At 34.3% G+C, this 19,515-nt stretch overlaps 1 protein-coding gene across 1 annotated transcript; it reads left to right on the top strand.

Moving 5' to 3' along the window:
- The first annotated feature begins 1,040 nt into the window (after positions 1 to 1,040).
- On the top strand, positions 1,041 to 18,902 carry LOC146138411 (uncharacterized). Its single transcript, XM_083394592.1, has 21 exons — positions 1,041 to 1,086; positions 2,777 to 2,894; positions 5,658 to 5,829; positions 7,526 to 7,601; positions 8,263 to 8,443; positions 8,919 to 9,069; positions 9,197 to 9,397; positions 9,597 to 9,758; positions 10,908 to 11,120; positions 11,338 to 11,439; positions 11,956 to 12,029; positions 12,637 to 12,796; positions 13,279 to 13,377; positions 14,781 to 14,902; positions 14,962 to 15,085; positions 15,292 to 15,447; positions 16,076 to 16,251; positions 16,693 to 16,882; positions 17,295 to 17,464; positions 18,007 to 18,081; positions 18,863 to 18,902. Exons 1-21 carry the CDS (start codon positions 1,041 to 1,043, stop codon positions 18,900 to 18,902), a joined length of 2,808 nt encoding a protein of 935 aa, XP_083250718.1.
- Positions 18,903 to 19,515: the final 613 nt, after the last annotated feature.

The raw sequence follows: 19,515 nt of genomic DNA, 5'->3' as shown, positions 1-19,515 counted from the left end.
CAAAAGTAAAAAGATGATACTTAAACGTGTAACCAACAGGAATATGATGGACTGCATGTGCAACAAATCGTTCCAGAACGGCTAGTTGAATAATACCAAAAGTAACTTTTAGCGTGAAATAAACACTGTGGAAAATTAAGTATATGCCGAAAAAATAAAGAGTATCCAACGTATATAAATTATATTTTAAATGATCAGTTTCTATTAAAAATATATATGTTTAATTTAGTTAGTAATTGTTTTATTGCAGCTTTGCCAACTTTAACCGCTTTCTGTTTGTTCCTATATCTAACCACAACCAATAGTTGGTTTTAGACATGTATTAGGTATCCCCAGGTTTGTTATTTCTTTTATAAGGATTGAGTGACAATTTTTTTATTACATTGTGCAACGTCACGCTAGGTGGCGCAACAAGCATTTACTGAAATATTTCCTGCAGATCAAAGAAAAAACAATTCCGTGGAATATTCTGCTCAAAAACAAAATTTGACAAAAAAATATTTAATTTCTATTGATTATTTTTTTGCGACAAGTTTCTTTGGACAGCGTCATGTTTAGCACACGAAATTTTTTCTCATATTAAGAATACCTTTTATCCACAAGACGTCGGCTGTATATTATTTCGGCTAAAATGTAATATTGAGCGTTTTAGAGGAGAGGCAGTACGGCATTCGACCTTTCCAGTGACTCAAGGTTAGCTGAACAACATGTTTTGCACAAGCCTGTTTGGCAACATTGCGCAAGAACTAATTAGGAATCTAAAACAAATGTTCCAGTAGTCATGAGTTTGATCACGTTCGCATAATGTCACCTGTGTCATTTCACACGATTTATTCGTTTGTTTCAGGCTCGCAATGTTTTGGAGCCAATGACGTGAACGTACTGTAAACCGTTAAGGTTAAAGGCACACATCTAAACTGCAATATTTCGGGGGGTTGCCGCTGGTAGCACCAGAATTGGTTACCAACGGATTGTCGTTAAAAAATTGTTTTTAATAAATGTAGGCTACTTAAATTTACAGCCACAAAAAAGTGATATACATGACATTTGGTTCAATGGCCAACGAAGCCGAAGCAATAGACAGCAGTTTGAAATGATATACATTTGCTCGAAACTAAACTGGTCTCTGTGCCGCTTTGATGACAAATTTATATAGATAATTTAGACGTATTTTTCGATGCAAGGCAGCATATTTCGGTTGAAAAGATAACTGTTTTGCAAATATATATATGAGCAACTAAACGTAATTGATCAGAATTGCTTTAACATCCACAATTGCCATTGAAACTTGTTTCATCTTACAAATTATCTGGTATACAGTAGGTATGGACAGAGTATACCAAGTATCGGATATTCCCGATGACAAATAATGGATCCCAACCTTTATAACTAAGGAAAAACGAACATTTTTTTATTTTTTGTTTTAGTATTTCATAACCTCTTGTAATTTGCCATTTCAAGTTCAAGCTTGACATTTTACCATAGTAAACTACTACAAAATAATTATGGAAAACGTAGCCTGTCACGAATGTTTTCCAAAAAAACCTTAAATGTCCTTTACAGCAGGGGTCGGCAACCTTTTTTGCACTACGGACCGGTTTAAAACTGAAAATTTGTCGCGGACCGGACAAACAAATTTCAGGAAAGAATATTACTACCACTTTTTTGAATGATTTATTAAAATGCATACGTTAATTTAGAAAACTTTCCTTCCCAAACATCAGAATAATCAATCATTTTATTAGCACACTTGTTTCGAAACTCACGACAGCTTGATACTAAATGTGATTTTTTATCATATGAAATCAACCATGGACTATATCTTTAAATTTAAACCAAACTTTAAATTTAATTGTTTTTGACATTTTTCGACTTTTTACGTACAGTTAAGTTTAAATAAAAAAATAATTTAGAAACCCTGCTACGGAATGGTAACGAACTCCTCGCGGACCGGCACCGGTCCGCGGACCGGCGGTTGCCGACCACTGCTTTACAGTAAAGCAGACGCACTTGAAACACAATTATCGCAAAACGCCGTCAAGTTAATTTTGTTTAACGAGCTACTTCTAAATTTATGAACGGTATTGCGACAGACACGCGCAGTCACGTATACATCAGCCGAGTTGGTAATTTTCCAGTAACCAAGGGGGCGGGGGAGGGATGAGACCAGGGAAATCCAACGGGGGAGGGCTGAGACACGCACGTTTTTGTATAAAAATAATATTAAAAAATGTCACTTTAGCTTTAAATTATCTTGAGAACTTATGATTTCCATCAATGAAATTAACCGATTTATTGCAACATATTTTCGAATAATTTTGTTAAAACAACCCCTATAATGTTTATCCGTTAGCAATACATGATGATTCACCTATCAGTATCCCGGAGGAAATTACGTAATCTTTATTTTGCTACCATACCCCTCCTTGAAAAAATATTCCAGGTGCCCAAGGTGTCAACTGTATGTTTGCGCAACATTGGTATATATCCGACTGCGCTTAACATGTTATTGTCAATCGATCTATGCGCGTATGAAGCGCGCGTTTTATAGAACAGGTATTTTTTCAGAAGGAAATCGAAACAAAAATGTTTGGGGCAGTCTGTTTTTTTGTCGCATTCTGGTTTTGTGAATTAACTGCAGCTGGAAACACTTTAGGTAAGTTTTCATGAATAACTTTTAAGCAAACGCCTCTTGTGCATAAATAAGTGATCTTAATGTAAATCAAATTTATGGTTGTTTTCTCGTTTACTTATGACCCTAATGTTTGTTTTTCAGTTGGGATGGAAAGTCTTCATTATGTGGCTCCTCGTTCTCCCATTATCGTCAACTTCAATCCTCCTTTCTCAGAGTTGCCTGTTGTTGATGCATGGGCAAGAGGATTGTGTGGCGAAAGGTAAGACTATATAATGCCGTGTTGCAATGAATTTTTTTAGTGTAAGACTAAAATACAGTGTTGCTATGACTTTTTTAATGTACGCATGAAATTCAGTGTTGTTGTGATTTTTTTAATTTAAGGGTAAAACGCAGTTTTATGAATACTTTTCATGTTCAGTGCATTGAAGTTTGAATGATTTAGCTTGACTTGTAAATTCGGGTATTTATTTTTGTTTGGACCATTTTGCTTGCTATTTGTTTGTCATGATTGCAATTTGAAATAATGCTATAAAAGAAATAAGTATACTGTTAGTGCAGTCGTAGAATTGTGAACTGACTTGAAACTGACTTGTTAAACCAAAGACTTAAAGTTAGACCATTGTTTGACTTGATAAGCAAAGACGTTGACCTGCTTGTTATGGTTTTAACTAAATTGACTTAGACTTGCCTCTAAGCTATTGTGTAAATACCAGTGTTGTAAACAAGTCATTTTAAATTAACTTAAGTCCCAGTCAAGTCATTTGTAAAACAACTTAAGTCCAAGTCAAGTGTTTTTGAATAAATACGCAACATATAGCAAGCAATTTGTTTTATGTGCTAAAATTTGGATAAATAGCTCAATTTTATCAAAAAAATACTTGAAAAAAACGCTTCATTTTAACCCAAGTCAATTGTTCAAATGACTTAAGTCAAGTCAAGTTATTTGTCCGAAAGACTTAAGTCAAGTCAAGTCATTTTTCCCAAATAACTTATGTCAAGTCAAGTCGTTTGAAAACTGTGACTTAAGTGCACTTAAGTCAAGTCATTGACTTAAGTCATTACAACACTGGTAAATACCTTAAATGGATTTAAGTCAATTTAATATAATATAAAAAAATACAAGTTAAATGGACAATAGCAAATATGACTTTTTAGGCCTTATCTGAGGTTAAACTGTACTTAAGGTTTATATTTTTTTCGTCTTTTATGCGTCATTATGAAGAAAAAATCATAAAGTATTGTTTGACAATTTTAATTTTCAGATACGTGGCTAGCGTAATTGAAGTATGGAATGACAAATTTACCGTCAGCGTTGACCGAGGAAATGGTGCGTCAGGAAGTTTTCACGAGCATACCAAATTATTTTGGTCAGCTTCAGAAATTATTGCAGGTATATGCCGTTCACATTTTAATAATTCGTTACTGAATAAACATCGCAAAAATTAATTACCAAATTGGAACTTTTTAATAGAGAAAAAAGAGTTCAGTGATAGGCCTACCACTAGTAGCTTTGACACCAGGGCTATAAACCAATCATTATTTAATAACCTTAGTCTTAGACAAGTCATTTGAAAATAACTCAAGTCAAAGTCATGTATTTTGGAGAAAAAAATAAAAAGCATTGTCTCAGTGCAAGTCATTAATTGCCCAAATGAACATCCCAGGCAAGTCATTAAGTCAAGTCGGTTAACTGATAAAAAAACAATTATTAAAAAATATTTATTTAAAAATCCTAATTTTAACCCACGTTATTTAGCAAAATGACAAGTCAAGTCAAATGAAAACAGTGACTCGAATACATATTAAATTAAATCGTTGATTTAAATCAATACAATATTGTTTGAAACTAAAAAAGCATGAAAAAGCATAAATTAATTGATGAAATGTAGATCAGTGGATCTCAATCTGAAAGTAGTTAATGGGACCGCGCGCCAACGATTCTCTTAAACTATACAAATAATGAAATGAAAAATAACACTCCTATATCAACAAATATGCAAGAAAGCTGAAATGGTGGTGTGATTTCCATAGCTACGAGCTCAAAAGCGTTGTCGAAAATAACAAACAAAATAAAATACTTACCTTGGCCCACGGACCACGCGTCCTCTGTTACGCAACTGTTGCTGAGACCTTCGTATTTAAAGGTTTAATTGGGAAAAAAATTAGAATAAATAAAACGTGCTATAGTTTTGTTGTACGCCACACATAGGCTCATGTCTGCGAAAAACCATTAAAAATAATTTAAGTTACAATTTCGCATAATTTTCTGTTATAACGAAAGTTTATCAAAATTTCAAGCATCGTAAAAACAGCCTCGCCACTACAACTAGTAATGAAGGTAAAAATTTGTCCAAAATTATGTTTGAAATTTCGTTAAGTTTTCTTTTCGTGTTGGATATTTGAAAAACCTATGTATATATTGTTATTACGTTTTTTTTAATTTCTTCCTTTTCAAAATACTACAAGATAAACAATACAAGAAGTTTATTTTGAATCAGTAAATTGATTTGTTAACTAATAAGTTGTTTCTAAATAACCAAACTCACTAAATCGAAATGCTATAGGAAGAACAGCCTTGTTGGGTGAATCCGAGGTTTTCAGAACCGAAACGATTCCTTCGTCAAATCCATTCACTGCTCCAACGTTTAACCACAGTGGACATGCTGTGGATATTTTGGGCAGAGATATTCACACGTCCCAATTGCAACAGCTTTTACAAGAACAAGGGTTTGTAAAACATTTAAATCAGTCTTCAGTAGAAAAAAAGTGGCCCAAATGAATGATAAAAGATTCATTTGTTTGGGCCACTCTTTTTTTACAGAAGATTATGAACAGATTCGTGTTTAGCGTTCCTAAAACAATCTTTATGCTTTGAAAATTACTGACAAGTAATTTTCTTTCTATAGTTATATGGTATTATTATAGAATGTAATCACATACTGTACCAATTAAATTTTGTCATAGTTTACATGTGATGCTCACAAAAAAACGTAAAGAGCTAGGTATTTTTACATATTTTTAGCATAACAACGCAAAAGTTTGTGGATTGGAATCGTGCTACACTAAACAATAACATTATAATTCGAACTGACTCGTTTTACATTGACGACGCGGCTTCAGTGTTTTATGGACTTTCGAACGTCAAGATATTGGCAAGGAGAATTATTTCCAATGGTGGCGTTTTTAATGTTAAGGTGGGAAACAACTCTAAACTAAACTTAACATTTTTTAACTAAAATTAAAGCGAAATTTACGTACATTGGGGGATTAACATATATAAATAATTTAATATTAATACAGTCGCCGAAAAAGTGTCTATCTGCAAGTAGTACAACCTGTCAACTTCCTACGAAAGCCGCTGCAAGTAGAGCAGGTTACCACGGAAAGAACGGCTTTTCTAGTACTTCTGCACAAATGTATTCATATCAAGTTCAAGGCAACATTAACATAACTATAGAGGTAAGCTACTTATTTAATTTAGTTCTACTATGCTCAACATACTAATAATACCTTATATACTTTCAAGTATTATTTTTTTTTTTGAGACAAGTGTTAAAAAGCAAAGACGGTAAAACCCAGTTGTTCACAGATGAGAAAATTTAAAAGCCGCGGCTTTGTCCCTAAGCCTACTATCATAGATTATCATAACATGTTAATCAATAATAAAATACTGTGCTTGTCCTAAAACTGTAAAACCGTATAGCAAAAATCGGTGTTTGTTTATCTCAAGATAGCTACCAATAACTCGCAAAAATGTCTCGGTAATTTTACGTCTTATTTTAGCCGCATAGACTTAAAATTATAAGTGATTTTAACCTTCGGTTTTGCCTTTAAAGAAACAGAGTATAACAGCAAGGGGGTCGTTAATAAAAAGGTCTTATAATGGCAAAGGAATGTGTTTATGATAATATGTAAGGCAAATCAAAACACTGAATAAAACTTTTGAAACTACACACATTCTACTTACAAACTAAAGGCTGCGAAGTCGGGTAAAAATAACCAGAGTCCGACTCCTGGGTTCGAGTCCCGAGGCCAAATGTGTTATTTCGTCGTCAAGTCCCGATTCGGTTCCGACTCTACAGCCGGTATTCCGCCAATTTACGTACCTAAATTAACGGGATATCCAGCGCACCACTTATAGAATGACATATAATCCATCCACCCACAATTCATGATTGGAAAATACTCCATCATATGCTATTAAACTTTTTTTTAATTTTTTTTTCAGTTTGCGGCCCTAATAGTTTTGATTGTGGGTAATGCGCACGTCGGACTCGGGACTCGGGTACTTTTACATATAATCTTACTCGAGTCCCGTGTCCCGAGTCTTACTCCGATTCCGCAGTCCTGCTTCTAGGTTTGCCAGTTGGCCAACAGGGGACGTCGCGTTATTTTGCACGAGTTAGAGTTAGAGTTAGAGTTAGAGTTAGGGTTAGAGTTAGAGTTAGGGTTAGGGTTAGAGTTAGAGTTAGAGTTAGAGTTAGAGTTTGAGTTTGAGTTTGAGTTTGAGTTTGAGTTTGAGTTTGAGTTTGAGTTTGAGTTTGAGTTTGAGTTTGAGTTTGAGTTTGAGTTTGAGTTTGAGTTTGAGTTTGAGTTTGAGTTTTGAGTTTTGAGTTTGAGTTAGAGTTAGAGTTAGAGTTAGCTAAACTCTATACTCTAAGTCTAACCCTAACTCTAACTCTAACCTAAAAGGGTGCACACATTTTGAAGGCATTTTAAAATTTGTGCACATTTTTGAAGGCAGTTCAAAATGTGCGCACTTTGTTAAAAAGTGCGGACATTTTTTAAGACAGTTTTAAATGTGCGCACATTTTTTTTAGTCACAATTCACAATGCATTTAATAATTATACCCACGGAAAGGTCGTAAGAACAAGTATTATTGTTTGCAGGCCTCAAAAGGCAGCCCAGGTGAAAATGGTGGAGATGGTAACACAGGCAACAAAGGTGCTGATGGCGGTTACAGAGGTTGCCCGGGTTCATGTTCTTGGGGAAATAATTATTATAAAGGTAATTGTTATTAGTATAATTATGTAGTACCCATAGAGGTAATTGTTATTAGTATAATTATGTAGTACCCATAGAGGTGATTGTTATTAGTATAATTATGTAGTACCCATAGAGGTAATTGTTATTAGTATAATTATGTAGTACCCATAGAGGTAATTGTTATTAGTATAATTATGTAGTACCCATAGAGGTAATTGTTATTAGTAAAATTATGTAGTAACCATAGAGGTAATTGTTATAAGTGTAAATATGTAGTACCAATAGAGGTATTTGTTATTAGTGTAATTATGTAGTAACCATAGTGGAAATTGTTTTTAGTAAAATTATTCTATAGCCTACATACAAAAATTTCAGATGGTGTTTAATTAATATATATTTATATTAATCAACTTCAAACTAAAGTAATTTACATCAAATCATTTGGATTGCTTTGACCCAAAACGGTTTAAGATCAATGCATTAAAGACTTTAAGAAGGCAGTCAATAATGTCACCACGTCGAATTGCATCAGTTTATGTCTCGTAGCCGATGTAGACAAGTAATCTAAACTTATTGCACCAGTGTACGTGTCTGGTGTAGACGCAGTTATTTTCATTTTGATTAAACTGTTTTTATTTAGGTTACCCTGGTAATAATGGGGGTAAAGGCGGAGAAGGGGGGTTAGCTGGAAATCCCGGAGATGGTGGATCAGTTAATAAAATATCTCTCGTCACTCAACATCTTTTCGGTTTTGTAAAACTGAACCAAGTCCGCGGTGCACCAGCACCTCCGTCGATGCACGGATACGCCGGTGTTGGAGGGTAGGTGTATGACTGCACATTTTAAGCGTTCTAAAACAGGGGTTCTTAAACTGGGGTCCATAAACCCCCTTGTGGTGCGTAACCTAGTTTTAGGTGTCCATTAAGGCCTTTAGTCTATATATGAAAATAAATCATTTTTTAAAGAAAAGAGTTTAATTAAAAAAAAAACTTTTTTGTACTGAATGTATTTAGAATCTATTTCACTTTTACATTTTTAGACCGGAAACAGAAGATTTCTAAAGTCCATTTGTATAGTGATGTCAATTTATCACGTGATCTATAAAATTCCTCGCCTACCTTGGTCGACGCCAAGTAAAAACAAATTTTAAGGGTCCGCAGTAAAAAAAAGTTTAAGAACCACTGTTCTAAAATGTTTCACTATCAGTGTTTTTCTTCCGCACGTATCCCTTTCAAGTTGATAACGAAAATGGAAAACGCTGTCCATAAAGTTTTCACAGAATTCTGACTTTTTTAGTGCTGGTGGTCAAGGAAGTTGTGGACATAAATGTAAGGGAAAGCTCTTCAATTGCAAAGACAAGGGGAGTGATTGTGGTAACAGAGGAGCAAATGGACAGAAAGGGGCTTGCGGAGTAGATGGTTATGGCCCAGCAAAATTGCCTTGTGCGGTGATTAAAAAAACATCTTTAACATGTATTAAAGTTATCGATAAACATAAAGCCAGTAGGGCACTTGATTTAACATAATCTAATTTACTCCATGACAATAATCAAAACCTTAGACTATTTTTTTAAGGCATCAGAGGGCAACGTGGCAGAAGCAAATTTAAAAACTGTTGAAAGGGTGCGAACTCATTTTGAAAAAGACTTGGAACTTTTAGTTCTTATTCGGAGAAAAGGGGAAATGTGTTTCCAAAGAGATTTAACACAAGAAGCTGCAGAAATATTTGATTTTCTCTTGGACGTTACCGATGAAGAATCGCAAATGCATAATGAGGTATAAATTTGGTTCATTTTACATTATACTTTGTTGTCTGTAGTTAATTTATCTTTTTTTAAATATTGGCAAAGTGTAAACCTGATAGAAAGTGCGAACGTCATAAGTTGCGATATACTCGCATATAGAGCACCGTGCTGTGGTTAGCCGAGACACCCTGGTTGAAACTAATTTGTATTCTGGGTTGCATTTTCCATAGGTTGCAATTATGTTGGAGTACATTAACGAGGGTTTTGACTATTATGGTAACACGGAAATCTACGCACCAGATAAGGATTGGGTTTACTTGAAGGAGAGGACTGACGATCTTCTAGCTGTGGGAGAACAACTGGAAACGTCATTTAACGCAGTGCTTGAAAATGTATGTATATAGAAGTTTCTAATTGCGACTATACGATATTTTTCATTGGTATACAGCTATGAGCTAATATTTCTGAAGTCGTACTTACTGTTACAAATATGTTTCAATTTCAAAAGAAAAGAGGATTGAACAACTTTGTCTGGTAAAAGCACAATTAAGAGAAAAGTAAAATTAGGTTTGTTGTAGAAAAAATCAAGAGAAATTGTAGAAAAATTCAAGAGAAACAACTTTTCCAGGGATACTTATTGGCTATTTTTCTAAGACTGTTGCAGCAGAAGTCAAGAGGCAGCACCCGATCAAAACTTGAAATTTAGCCAAAACGTATTCAGCAGTTAAACGGTTTAGAGCAGGGAGTCGAACCGTTTGACTTTTCCGGTTCAGGTTCGGTTCGGGTTCAAGGATTTTTTCGGAATCCGGTTCAGTTCCGGTTTCGGTTCGGAGTAATTTAAAAGTTCCGGTTCAGCTCCGGTTCAGCTCCGGTTCAACCTTCGTTATTTTAAAACCGGTTCATAAAGTTCCGGTTCAGATACAATATAATTTGCGTTAAATCTCAAAATGTGGTTCGATAAATGTAGAGAATAATCTTTGAATTGTAAGTCATTTAATCTCAGTTACGTGACTTATTAAAAAAACAGCAACACAATATTGAAATATCTAAAAAATAAAAAATGACCGATTTTTTTATTCAATATTCATATTTTTTTCATAAAATTTTGAACTTGGCGTAACTTGACTCTGTAAAATAGAAGTTGTGACGTCATGCAGGAGCGAACCGCTTTAATTTACAGGTTCGGGTTCGGTTAAGGTTCAGGTACTTTCAAATTATTCGGTTCAGTTCCGGTTCGGCTCCTTAAAATCTTATAAAAACCGGTTCAGGTTTGGTTACGGTTCGGAAAAAATTGACCCAAAACCGGTTCATAAAGTTCCGGTTCGGTTCCGGTTCGACTCCCTGGTTTAGAGTGCCTACCAAAATTGTACGATCTATCTATATATCTCTATTTTCTACATTTGCCGGTCGAGCCCACTTCGTCTTAAACCTGACAACCTTTCTGTGTTCGTTTGGTCATTTCATAACAACTTTTTAATGAGCAGTTTATCTATATCTTGATTTGATATAACTTATGAATTTGCGTCGGGTTACATTTCCAGATTTATGTTATTGAGGAGACCTCAAACTTGGTTCAAAGTGTCGTCACTCTTAGCGCTACAGCAAACATTGACATGTTCAAGTTTGAACAAAAAGAGTTGCGCTCCCAAAAGACATTGTATGTTAAAGCATTAAAAAAACTTGATGTTGCAATGGGAAAACAAATGGTGGAAATATTCAAACTTCTTGGATCCGTTCTAAAGGAGTACATCAAGGTTACTTTGTTAATACTATAAATATATATATATAAAGGATTTATAATCCTAATAGAAAATAGTTACCTTAGTTAGTTGTAACAAATTACCATACAAAAAATCGAAATATGTGCTTATCATTATAAAATCACAAGATTTTAATGTTTTCACGATGTTTTCTGAGCTTAAAGGAACGTTGAAAAAACAATCTGGTGTGTAACCTTTATTCTATTTTCAGGAAAAAATATCTGGCGTGTTAGATCTACTCGGGGGAATAGTAGGAAGCGCAGTCGGTTTGCTTACAGGAAATCCAAAGGGAGCAATTGCAGGTGCAAAATCGGTAGGTACGCAAAATTGTGAGCCATTGACTGATATTACTCTGCATATTCAACGCCGAATATCCGGCTACTAAACAAAATGTGTTGTTATTTTTGCCCTAAATGTAGAATCAACTAGTTCAATGTAGAATCAGCAACAAACGGTATGACGCTTTTTAGTAGTATCTTTGACAGACGCGTGTATAACCAAATAACCACTGTGAAATATATGTAAAATTGTTTTGAGTTGACAACACTAATGTGGTGTAACAGGCCATCGTGTGGTAACTATTTTTGAATATGTAAAATTGAATCTGTTAGCGACCCGAGTTTAATAATATAAAGTGCACACAATGCCCGAAAAGCTTAATTTTAAATAGTTTCAACTATTCATAGTAATGTAGTAAATGTTTTATTTTCTAGCAATTTTTTGTGATTATACGGCATAATATAAACTACACTAAATCACTCGGCTAGAAAGCATTAGTAATATTTTTTTTTATTAGTCTTTTCCTTTTTTTACATTTTTTGTTTGCCAGATCATCGATGTTCTTCGAGGAGAAAAATGTGAAGGGCCTGCTATTAAAGAAATTGCTGAATCGATTGGGGACAAGTAGGTTATTAGTTTAATTAAATGCTTTATACAATTATTGCAAAACTTTCTCCCCACATTAAAGTGCATTGCCTACCAAACAAGCAAGTTGAAAAAAAAAAGTGAAATATTTTTATCGCATAGCCTGCATTCGTAACGTTATAACAAATTTACATAAATGCATATAAGACAACACAAACAAAATCCATATTCTTTCCAGCGTCAGTTTGAGAAGGTAAAGAAATAACTTTAATTACATTAAATGCAATTTGGGCGTACCACGCTAATAGATTTAAACTCGATGTAACCACTATAACCTTCCACAGATCTCTGTCTTATTAAATTTACAAATTGTCGTTAGTATATTAAATAAGCGATGTTCTGCTAAGATTGAATGTCTTTTGAGAGTTTTCTCATAGTTATTGGTTCTAAACCTTACCAAAGCTTAATAATTGTAAAGGCTATGGAGCCTTTTTTTTCTTTTCTTTCATTAAACTTGACTTTTACTTTGTGCCAATGCAGACATTTTAGCGAAGGGCTCCTTAATCTCGAAGCGCTAGATTTCGGGAAACTGATTTACGACTGGGCGATAATTTGACATATATACTCATCACATCTTTTTATTCAGCCTGAAATTTGCATTCGAATACGAGGTGATGCCGGCGAGCGATCTTGACTTCGGCGCAATGGATGCTTCAGCCGTTCCCATCATCATGCAAAGCTCGCTGTCCAAAAACAGGAATGCGCTTATGACAGATCTGCGATGTCTTTTCGAAACAACAGACGACGTATTGCTTGACATACAGTAGTTGTTTTCAGTGGCGTAGCCAGCCGAAAATTTTTGGGGGGGCCAAAAAGTTGGATTTTTTGTTTAGCATTTGTAATTGCATTAACTGCCATAACGAACCGAAATAACAATGCAAGCAAACCGTTTCGAGCAGCAACTGACTGAGTGTTAACACAATACTAAAAACACAGTCAAAGAGCAAAAACTGCCTAAAAGTAATAAAAACTACTTTATTGTACAGCAAACGTTAGATTAACTACATCGTTTGTGACGTAACAATGAATGACAAACAAAGGTGTGGCATGCCTGTGATCGACTGTTGTGGTACTACTCATAAATGCTACAAAACAAATTATTAAAAGTAAAATATTTATGAATTTTGGGGGAGGGCCATGGCCGCTCAGGCCCCCCCCCCCCTGGCTACGCCTATGGTTGTGTTAACATTTGCGCTATCATAATTGAACTTTCGATACATTTGTTTAGGGTCCTGACCTGGAGCGAGTAATGAACGATTATTTTAACGACGGTGCATACCGGATTGAAGTGATGGACATGATAATTAACATAGATATTCGTCTTAAGGTAATATTATCTTGTATAACTATCATTTAAACATAAATGAATAATCAAATAAACAAATATATATATATGTGTGTGTGCGTTTATATGCTCTGTCTAAATCAGTGGTTTTAACCTTTTTTTCGACTGCGCCCCTTTAGTCATTGTCCTATGGCTTGCGCCCCCTACGAAAATAAATTCGGTATTTTTTAATTCAGGAGGCTATATTTTAATTTGGGTTCACATTGCGCACCCAACAAGGTTATCAAGCTGATTTTGACGAACATGTTGTTAAGGCATTAACTCCACAGTTGTAAAGCTGCATACTAACAACGTAATAATCTCACCCGAAGCGCAAAATTAACAATTGCGTTCTCGTTTTTCAAAAGGTGTGACGACACACAATACAACAGCAATATGGCAAAAACATTATAGATTCGAGCAAAACAGTTCGAGTCCTCCTATCGCTAGCATGTTATCATATATAAAATATGTATATAAAATTGTTGGATAAGGGGATAGCTTTTTTCGTTATTCTACAAGTTAGCCAAACTCTAATTAGAATAAAGCCGTTATAGGTATGATAATATGTACATTATAATAGACAGGAAACATGCAATGATAGGCTGTTCTCAGGGACTTTGTGCTGAAAATGTCGACAAAGCTGGAAAAAACAAAACTAGAAAATCGATAATTTGCAAAATATGTACAGGTGTATAAAAGTTATGCCCAACCCAATTGCACAACTTAAATCGAATGAGAACAACTTACCCAATGTACAATCCATGTACAAAACTTCAAGCATACCATATTGTTCTAACTAAACCTAGCCCAAATCGGTCGTAAAAAGTATAGCACTTATAGTCTAAAATTCACGAAACTGTTAAATATTCGCAAATTGCAAAACCATAAACTATTTCTTCAGTAACTTTTAACTGCAAATGTGTAACTTTAATACAAAGTATCGAATATCATTAATACACAATGAACATCAAAAGAAACCACTAAAATCACTGCAAAAGTTAAATATTAAAGTAGGAATCGCGCTTCGTTAAGGACTGCTTCACGCCTGGTCTAAATATATAATTAAAACTGGCTAAATTTATTATATAACGATTCAGTGCCTAAAAATTAACAACAATAGTAAAACAAACCATCGTTTTATTTATAAATATCGAATTGTTGACACAACTTATTGTTGTGTTACATGTATATTTACAAATATATGCTTATATAGATTAGTTAATGACATAATAATTGATAATGATGCAAATGTGTATCGAAACATCTTTATCAAGGTGATGTCGATTTGCTCGAGCTAATTGGCTTTAACATTCTTTATTAAGCTATATAGATTTTATGTTGATTTCTAGTTGTACCACTTTCACTTCGCGAAAAGGGATAAAAAGTGTTTTGTATGTTTTTAGCAAATAGAATACAACATTCAAGTTTACAAAGAATCTATGACAACCGTGGACAATGCAGTCGAAGCAGCGCAAACCAGCGTTGAAATCCAGGGAATGTATTCCTTTACAGACGTGCTACTAAAGTAAGGCGCTTTGTTTTATTTGTGAAATCGGTGGTTTATTGTGAAATGAATTTTTTTAGCCTATACCAACAACAGGAAAATCTGATCATGGCTTCAATTTACGAAAAGTCCAAAGCCTATCAGTTCGAAAGTTTAATGGAATATGATGTTTTGCATATGTTCTCCAACGTGTTTAGCGATCAGGTATAAATAAAGATTTTTTTTGCTAGTATTATCGCAATTTGAAAAAAAACGCGGCTAGAAAAAAAAATTGCCCACTATGAAAATCAATATACGATAATTAAATATATTTATTTGTGTGTTTTTTGTTTTTTCTTCGAAAGTCTAAAACGAATAAGTTTTTTCCAATCATGTCTTATTTGACCAAACAAAACATTTCCTAATTTAAGGCGACAATTAGCATTCTCGGGTCTCTCGAAGGAATGGTTCAACTTCAGTTGATTGATCAAAAACTGGACAGTCAACGTGACGTTTTCCTTGACCACGTGGCGTCAAGTGCCGGGCCCACTTCGCACGTCTTCACATCTCACGTCGGGTTCGACCGTGTAAGCTGAGAAGTATATTGTTCTAATGGTTCCCGTTATAATATGGGGCACGGAATTGAATGATTACTGGGCGGAAAGCACCACAATAATATTACAAGTTTTGTAGTGCCTTAAGTCATATAATGCTTCCTGCTATGCGTTCTCTTATACTGGGTTTTAGGTTGTCCTATTATGCACGGTTAAAATCTGCATGTCTGATTTAGTATTATAGTAAGAAACTGGGCGCTTAAGATTTGAATAATACTATACCGTTTTAAAATTTTGTAAATTCAAACTCCCATTTAAACATTTTTCTTTGTGAGAAACAGTCCATATCGCTAATAAATACATAACAAACAAATTATTATCGGTGAGGTACATAATATTTAATTCAAATGGGGCACCTAAGTGATAGTAATATTACAAAAAAAACTTATGCTAGAGCGATTGTGGACCACTCTTTTCAGACAAAATAAATCACGAACATCATTTGACATATACTATATTCCTAAACACATTTGTGTCTGTACATATAAATTAAATAAATGGAAATGGAAATTATTTTAGTTAATGAATAAGTCCTTTTTTACAAAAAGAGACGTTTTTCCCTTTAAATATTTTATAAAAAACATTTACTTGTACTTTTCAGGATTCCCATCCAGAAATTTTTGCATCCCTTCGCGAAACCGGGCAAACATCAATCAGCATTCCATTGGTCGCGAATGATCCTTCTGTAACTGGCTGCGAAAGTTGTTATAACGCAAGACTCGTCGGGCTCTACATAGAAGTTGTCAGCAAACGACAACTAAGCAGTGTACCGGCAAGGTTATTTGTTAAAATCTTCTACGCTTTGAATGTTTAAAAATGCTTGAAATGTTTCTATGATGTTCTTTGGATTGCTTTTCATCAAACTCTTACAAAAGGAATATTTTATGGGTGCTACAAACTGAACCGTGCACAGAAATATTTACTATGAACAATTTTTTTTTATTTGCTAATAGTTTTTGTGGCAATGCTTTAAAATGTTTTACACATTTCACTATTGCTCTTCTTACATCCTTAGAATTTATTCCAAGTGTTGTGAATAATCTACTGTTATAAAGGTTATTCTGTCTTTTTAGTTATTAGCTCTATTGATAAACAAATCTATCTTACGGCCCCCAATTATAAACACAGTGAAGTTACACTAATATATATATATACAGAAAAGTTAAAAAAAATAATAATAAAAGTCATCCGTTGACATCTATGTTTTTCGATCGGCAGGACTATTGTCAAGGTTTCGCACCAGGGAAATAACCACTTTCTGAAGCCGCTGGAAAGCGGAGATGACGTAGTGACTCTTCTGCAGCAAACACCTGAAGACGAGGACAGTGGAAAAATCATGTCGTTCGATTCCGACAACCTCGTTTCGTCGGTGTTGGATCCTAAACTTCAGTTCAAATTTGGGCAAGACGTAAGGGTTAAATTTTATTTTTCTTAAATTCCGACAAGATGCAAATATCGCTTGGGCGGAATAAATATTCCATTTATATGTTCGACCTTTTTTGAACAATAGGTAACAGTAACTGTTGTATTATAATTATATCGGCCGTCACATAACCCATATTCAATAAAACACAATCCAATTCGAATTTGAAGTAGAAATACTTGGAAAACCAATCGTATGAAGCTATTTGATGCTTGAAAATATCCTAATTAACAATGCAGTCTAAGAGCGTCTGAATTTTTAATCTTACTCAGACCTCTTTGACAATTGTTCTGTAATTTATATTTTAAACCTATTTAAAACTGGTTGATATTATTAGCTTGGAGCATCACTATTTCGTCGCCCATTTCAAATACTTTGTGGTTTGTTATGTTCAAAGGAGTACAAGTTTTGCGAAAGTGACGTAGGCAACTTCTTCGGGTCGAAACCTTGCAAGAGTCCATTTGCAAATTACGTCATCACCGTGCCTAGAAACGACGAGTACAAATGCACAACCAACCCGAACGACTTTATTTCGGGCACCAACTGCCAAGATTTCGACTTTACCAAGTAAGCGTCATTTCTTGGTCGGCTGGTACGTGTTTTAATATATTCAACGTTAATAATATGCGGAACCCGGCACAAATTTTATATAACATATATTCAAATAAGTTCCTCGTTTACCTTGCTTCAACATTATAAAGTAAAATCACTGATTTGCATGTAAGTTTGCCCGGTTTTATCGGAATGATACCCTATGTCAACTTATATTACTTTATTTCCATATTTGAGTGGTATCAGTGCTGATTCGAAGCTAAGCAAATTGTGAATTGAAAACATGTTTTGGGATATAACCTAAAGTTGAAAAGATATTTTCGGATAAAATGTTAGATTAAAAAGAACATTATTTTTATTTCACTACATCTGGTATTTTTTATTTGACTACACAATTTGTTTATTTCGCTACATTTGATATCAGATGAGTTTTGGCATAAAATATCAACTATCGGTATCGGAATAAAAATTTTTTTAGTATCAGACATCTCTATTCATTTGTATACGATATATACAAATAAAGTATTCCATATATATTAATGAATTTTATCCAACAGATTAATTGCCATCAACGTGTACTCGAAAATCACATCTTGGAGTAATTATCCGACTGACGAGGACATTGCAGTAAGGTGTGTAACAAACAACCAACAAGATTTAAACGGTCTTACTATCAGCCAAGAGAATGGTGTTAGGTTGTTGTAGGGACATCAACGGAATTCAGTTTTAAAATAGATAATAGAACAAAACATGTATTTCAGGCTGATAGTCTATTCGTTAGAGCGCAAACCAGCGTTGAATATTCGTTGAAAATGATTTTAACTAATAGTAGTAAACATAATAAGATTGACTTATGTGTTTTTAAAATAACTTATTACAATAATGGTTTAAAGAAACAAATTAACTTTTTGCTAGTTCGCAGCGACAAGAATAAAAAAGACAGTTAGAATTTTTAATAGGACTACTAATAGGCCTAACAAATGTGTCTAGAAAACTTACCATGAAAGATGCACATACATATGTGTTTTAACAACTGTGATCTAGCCCTTCTAAAGCTGCTTTTTGACCAACGTTAACGGCCTACGTATCATTAGTATAGCGAAAAGCCATTGCAGATTCACCGACTCTGTCGATCAATGATGCAGCGGGCGCGGCTAGAAAAACAACTAGCCTGCAGTGAGGTTCGAACTCACGACTTTCGGTCAAGCCTGGACCGTCGCTCTACCAACTGAGGTACACAATCTCAGAGAAAAGCAAGTCGAGAAACAACCATATGACAATGCTTGCTACATTCTGTTAGTACAAGCTACTTCATATTGAAGGAGATCTACAGTAATATATCATTAAACATACCATTGTAGCTCATAATGAAACTTTAAACTCCGTATGAACACCATGTCGTTGTTGTTGCAGTTACAAAAAAAGACTACTGGAAAATCAGCGAAGTTCTTGAAACCATTATGTTCAGAGATTCAGGCTACAATTGCTACGTTTTTATTTAATTATTAATTAACTATAGGTGTAGGAATTTATTGGGCATATAGATTTGAAAAGCGATTCCTTTATGACTTTGGTGTATTCTTGTATATGGTTAAATACATTCAATCAGTTTAAAAAGCGTGTGTTGAATCATTTGCTCCAAAAGTTTGTCTCAGTTTAGGAAGGTGATACAAGTATTTTCATTTTCACACAATTTTAGTTTAAGTCAATAAATTTTATTTCTATTGAACTAACGTAAACATCCGAAACCAACCCCGGCCTTACAAAATTTTGTTAATTACAAGGATTGGCTGTATGTTTTATTGACAGTAAACATGTCCATATTTAGCTACTTCTGAAAACAGAAACAATTTTACTAGACTTTCTCAGCGTATGGCCCAAAGTTATTCTATTGGACACTTTTACAAAAAATTGCATTGCAACTGACATTAATTTTGTTATGGAAAAAGGGAAAAGATAGTGCTTTAAATCCAAAGTGTAAGCGTTTCATCCTTCTTCAAAAATTGCATTTTCCTAATTTATAAATTCGACGCCGCACTATCCTAAAAAAGGTTGCATTTTTCTCA

Source organism: Ascidiella aspersa, chromosome 7 (genome assembly GCF_963924565.1).
Source record: "Ascidiella aspersa chromosome 7, kaAscAspe10.2, whole genome shotgun sequence".
Classification (NCBI taxonomy): Eukaryota; Metazoa; Chordata; class Ascidiacea; order Phlebobranchia; family Ascidiidae; genus Ascidiella; species Ascidiella aspersa.
Note: the sequence above shows the minus strand (reverse complement) of the source record. Positions and strands in the feature narration are given on the sequence as shown.

Bases quoted from the DNA above. Each gene is read 5' to 3' on its own strand.
- LOC146138411 (XM_083394592.1), top strand. From the start codon at position 1,041: ATGACATTTGGTTCAATGGCCAACGAAGCCGAAGCAATAGACAGCA. The intron at 1,087-2,776 runs GTTTGAAATGAT...TTTGTTTTTCAG, and splicing joins AGCCGAAGCAATAGACAGCA to TTGGGATGGAAAGTCTTCAT. The intron at 12,797-13,278 runs GTATTGCTTGAC...ACATTTGTTTAG, and splicing joins TTTTCGAAACAACAGACGAC to GGTCCTGACCTGGAGCGAGT.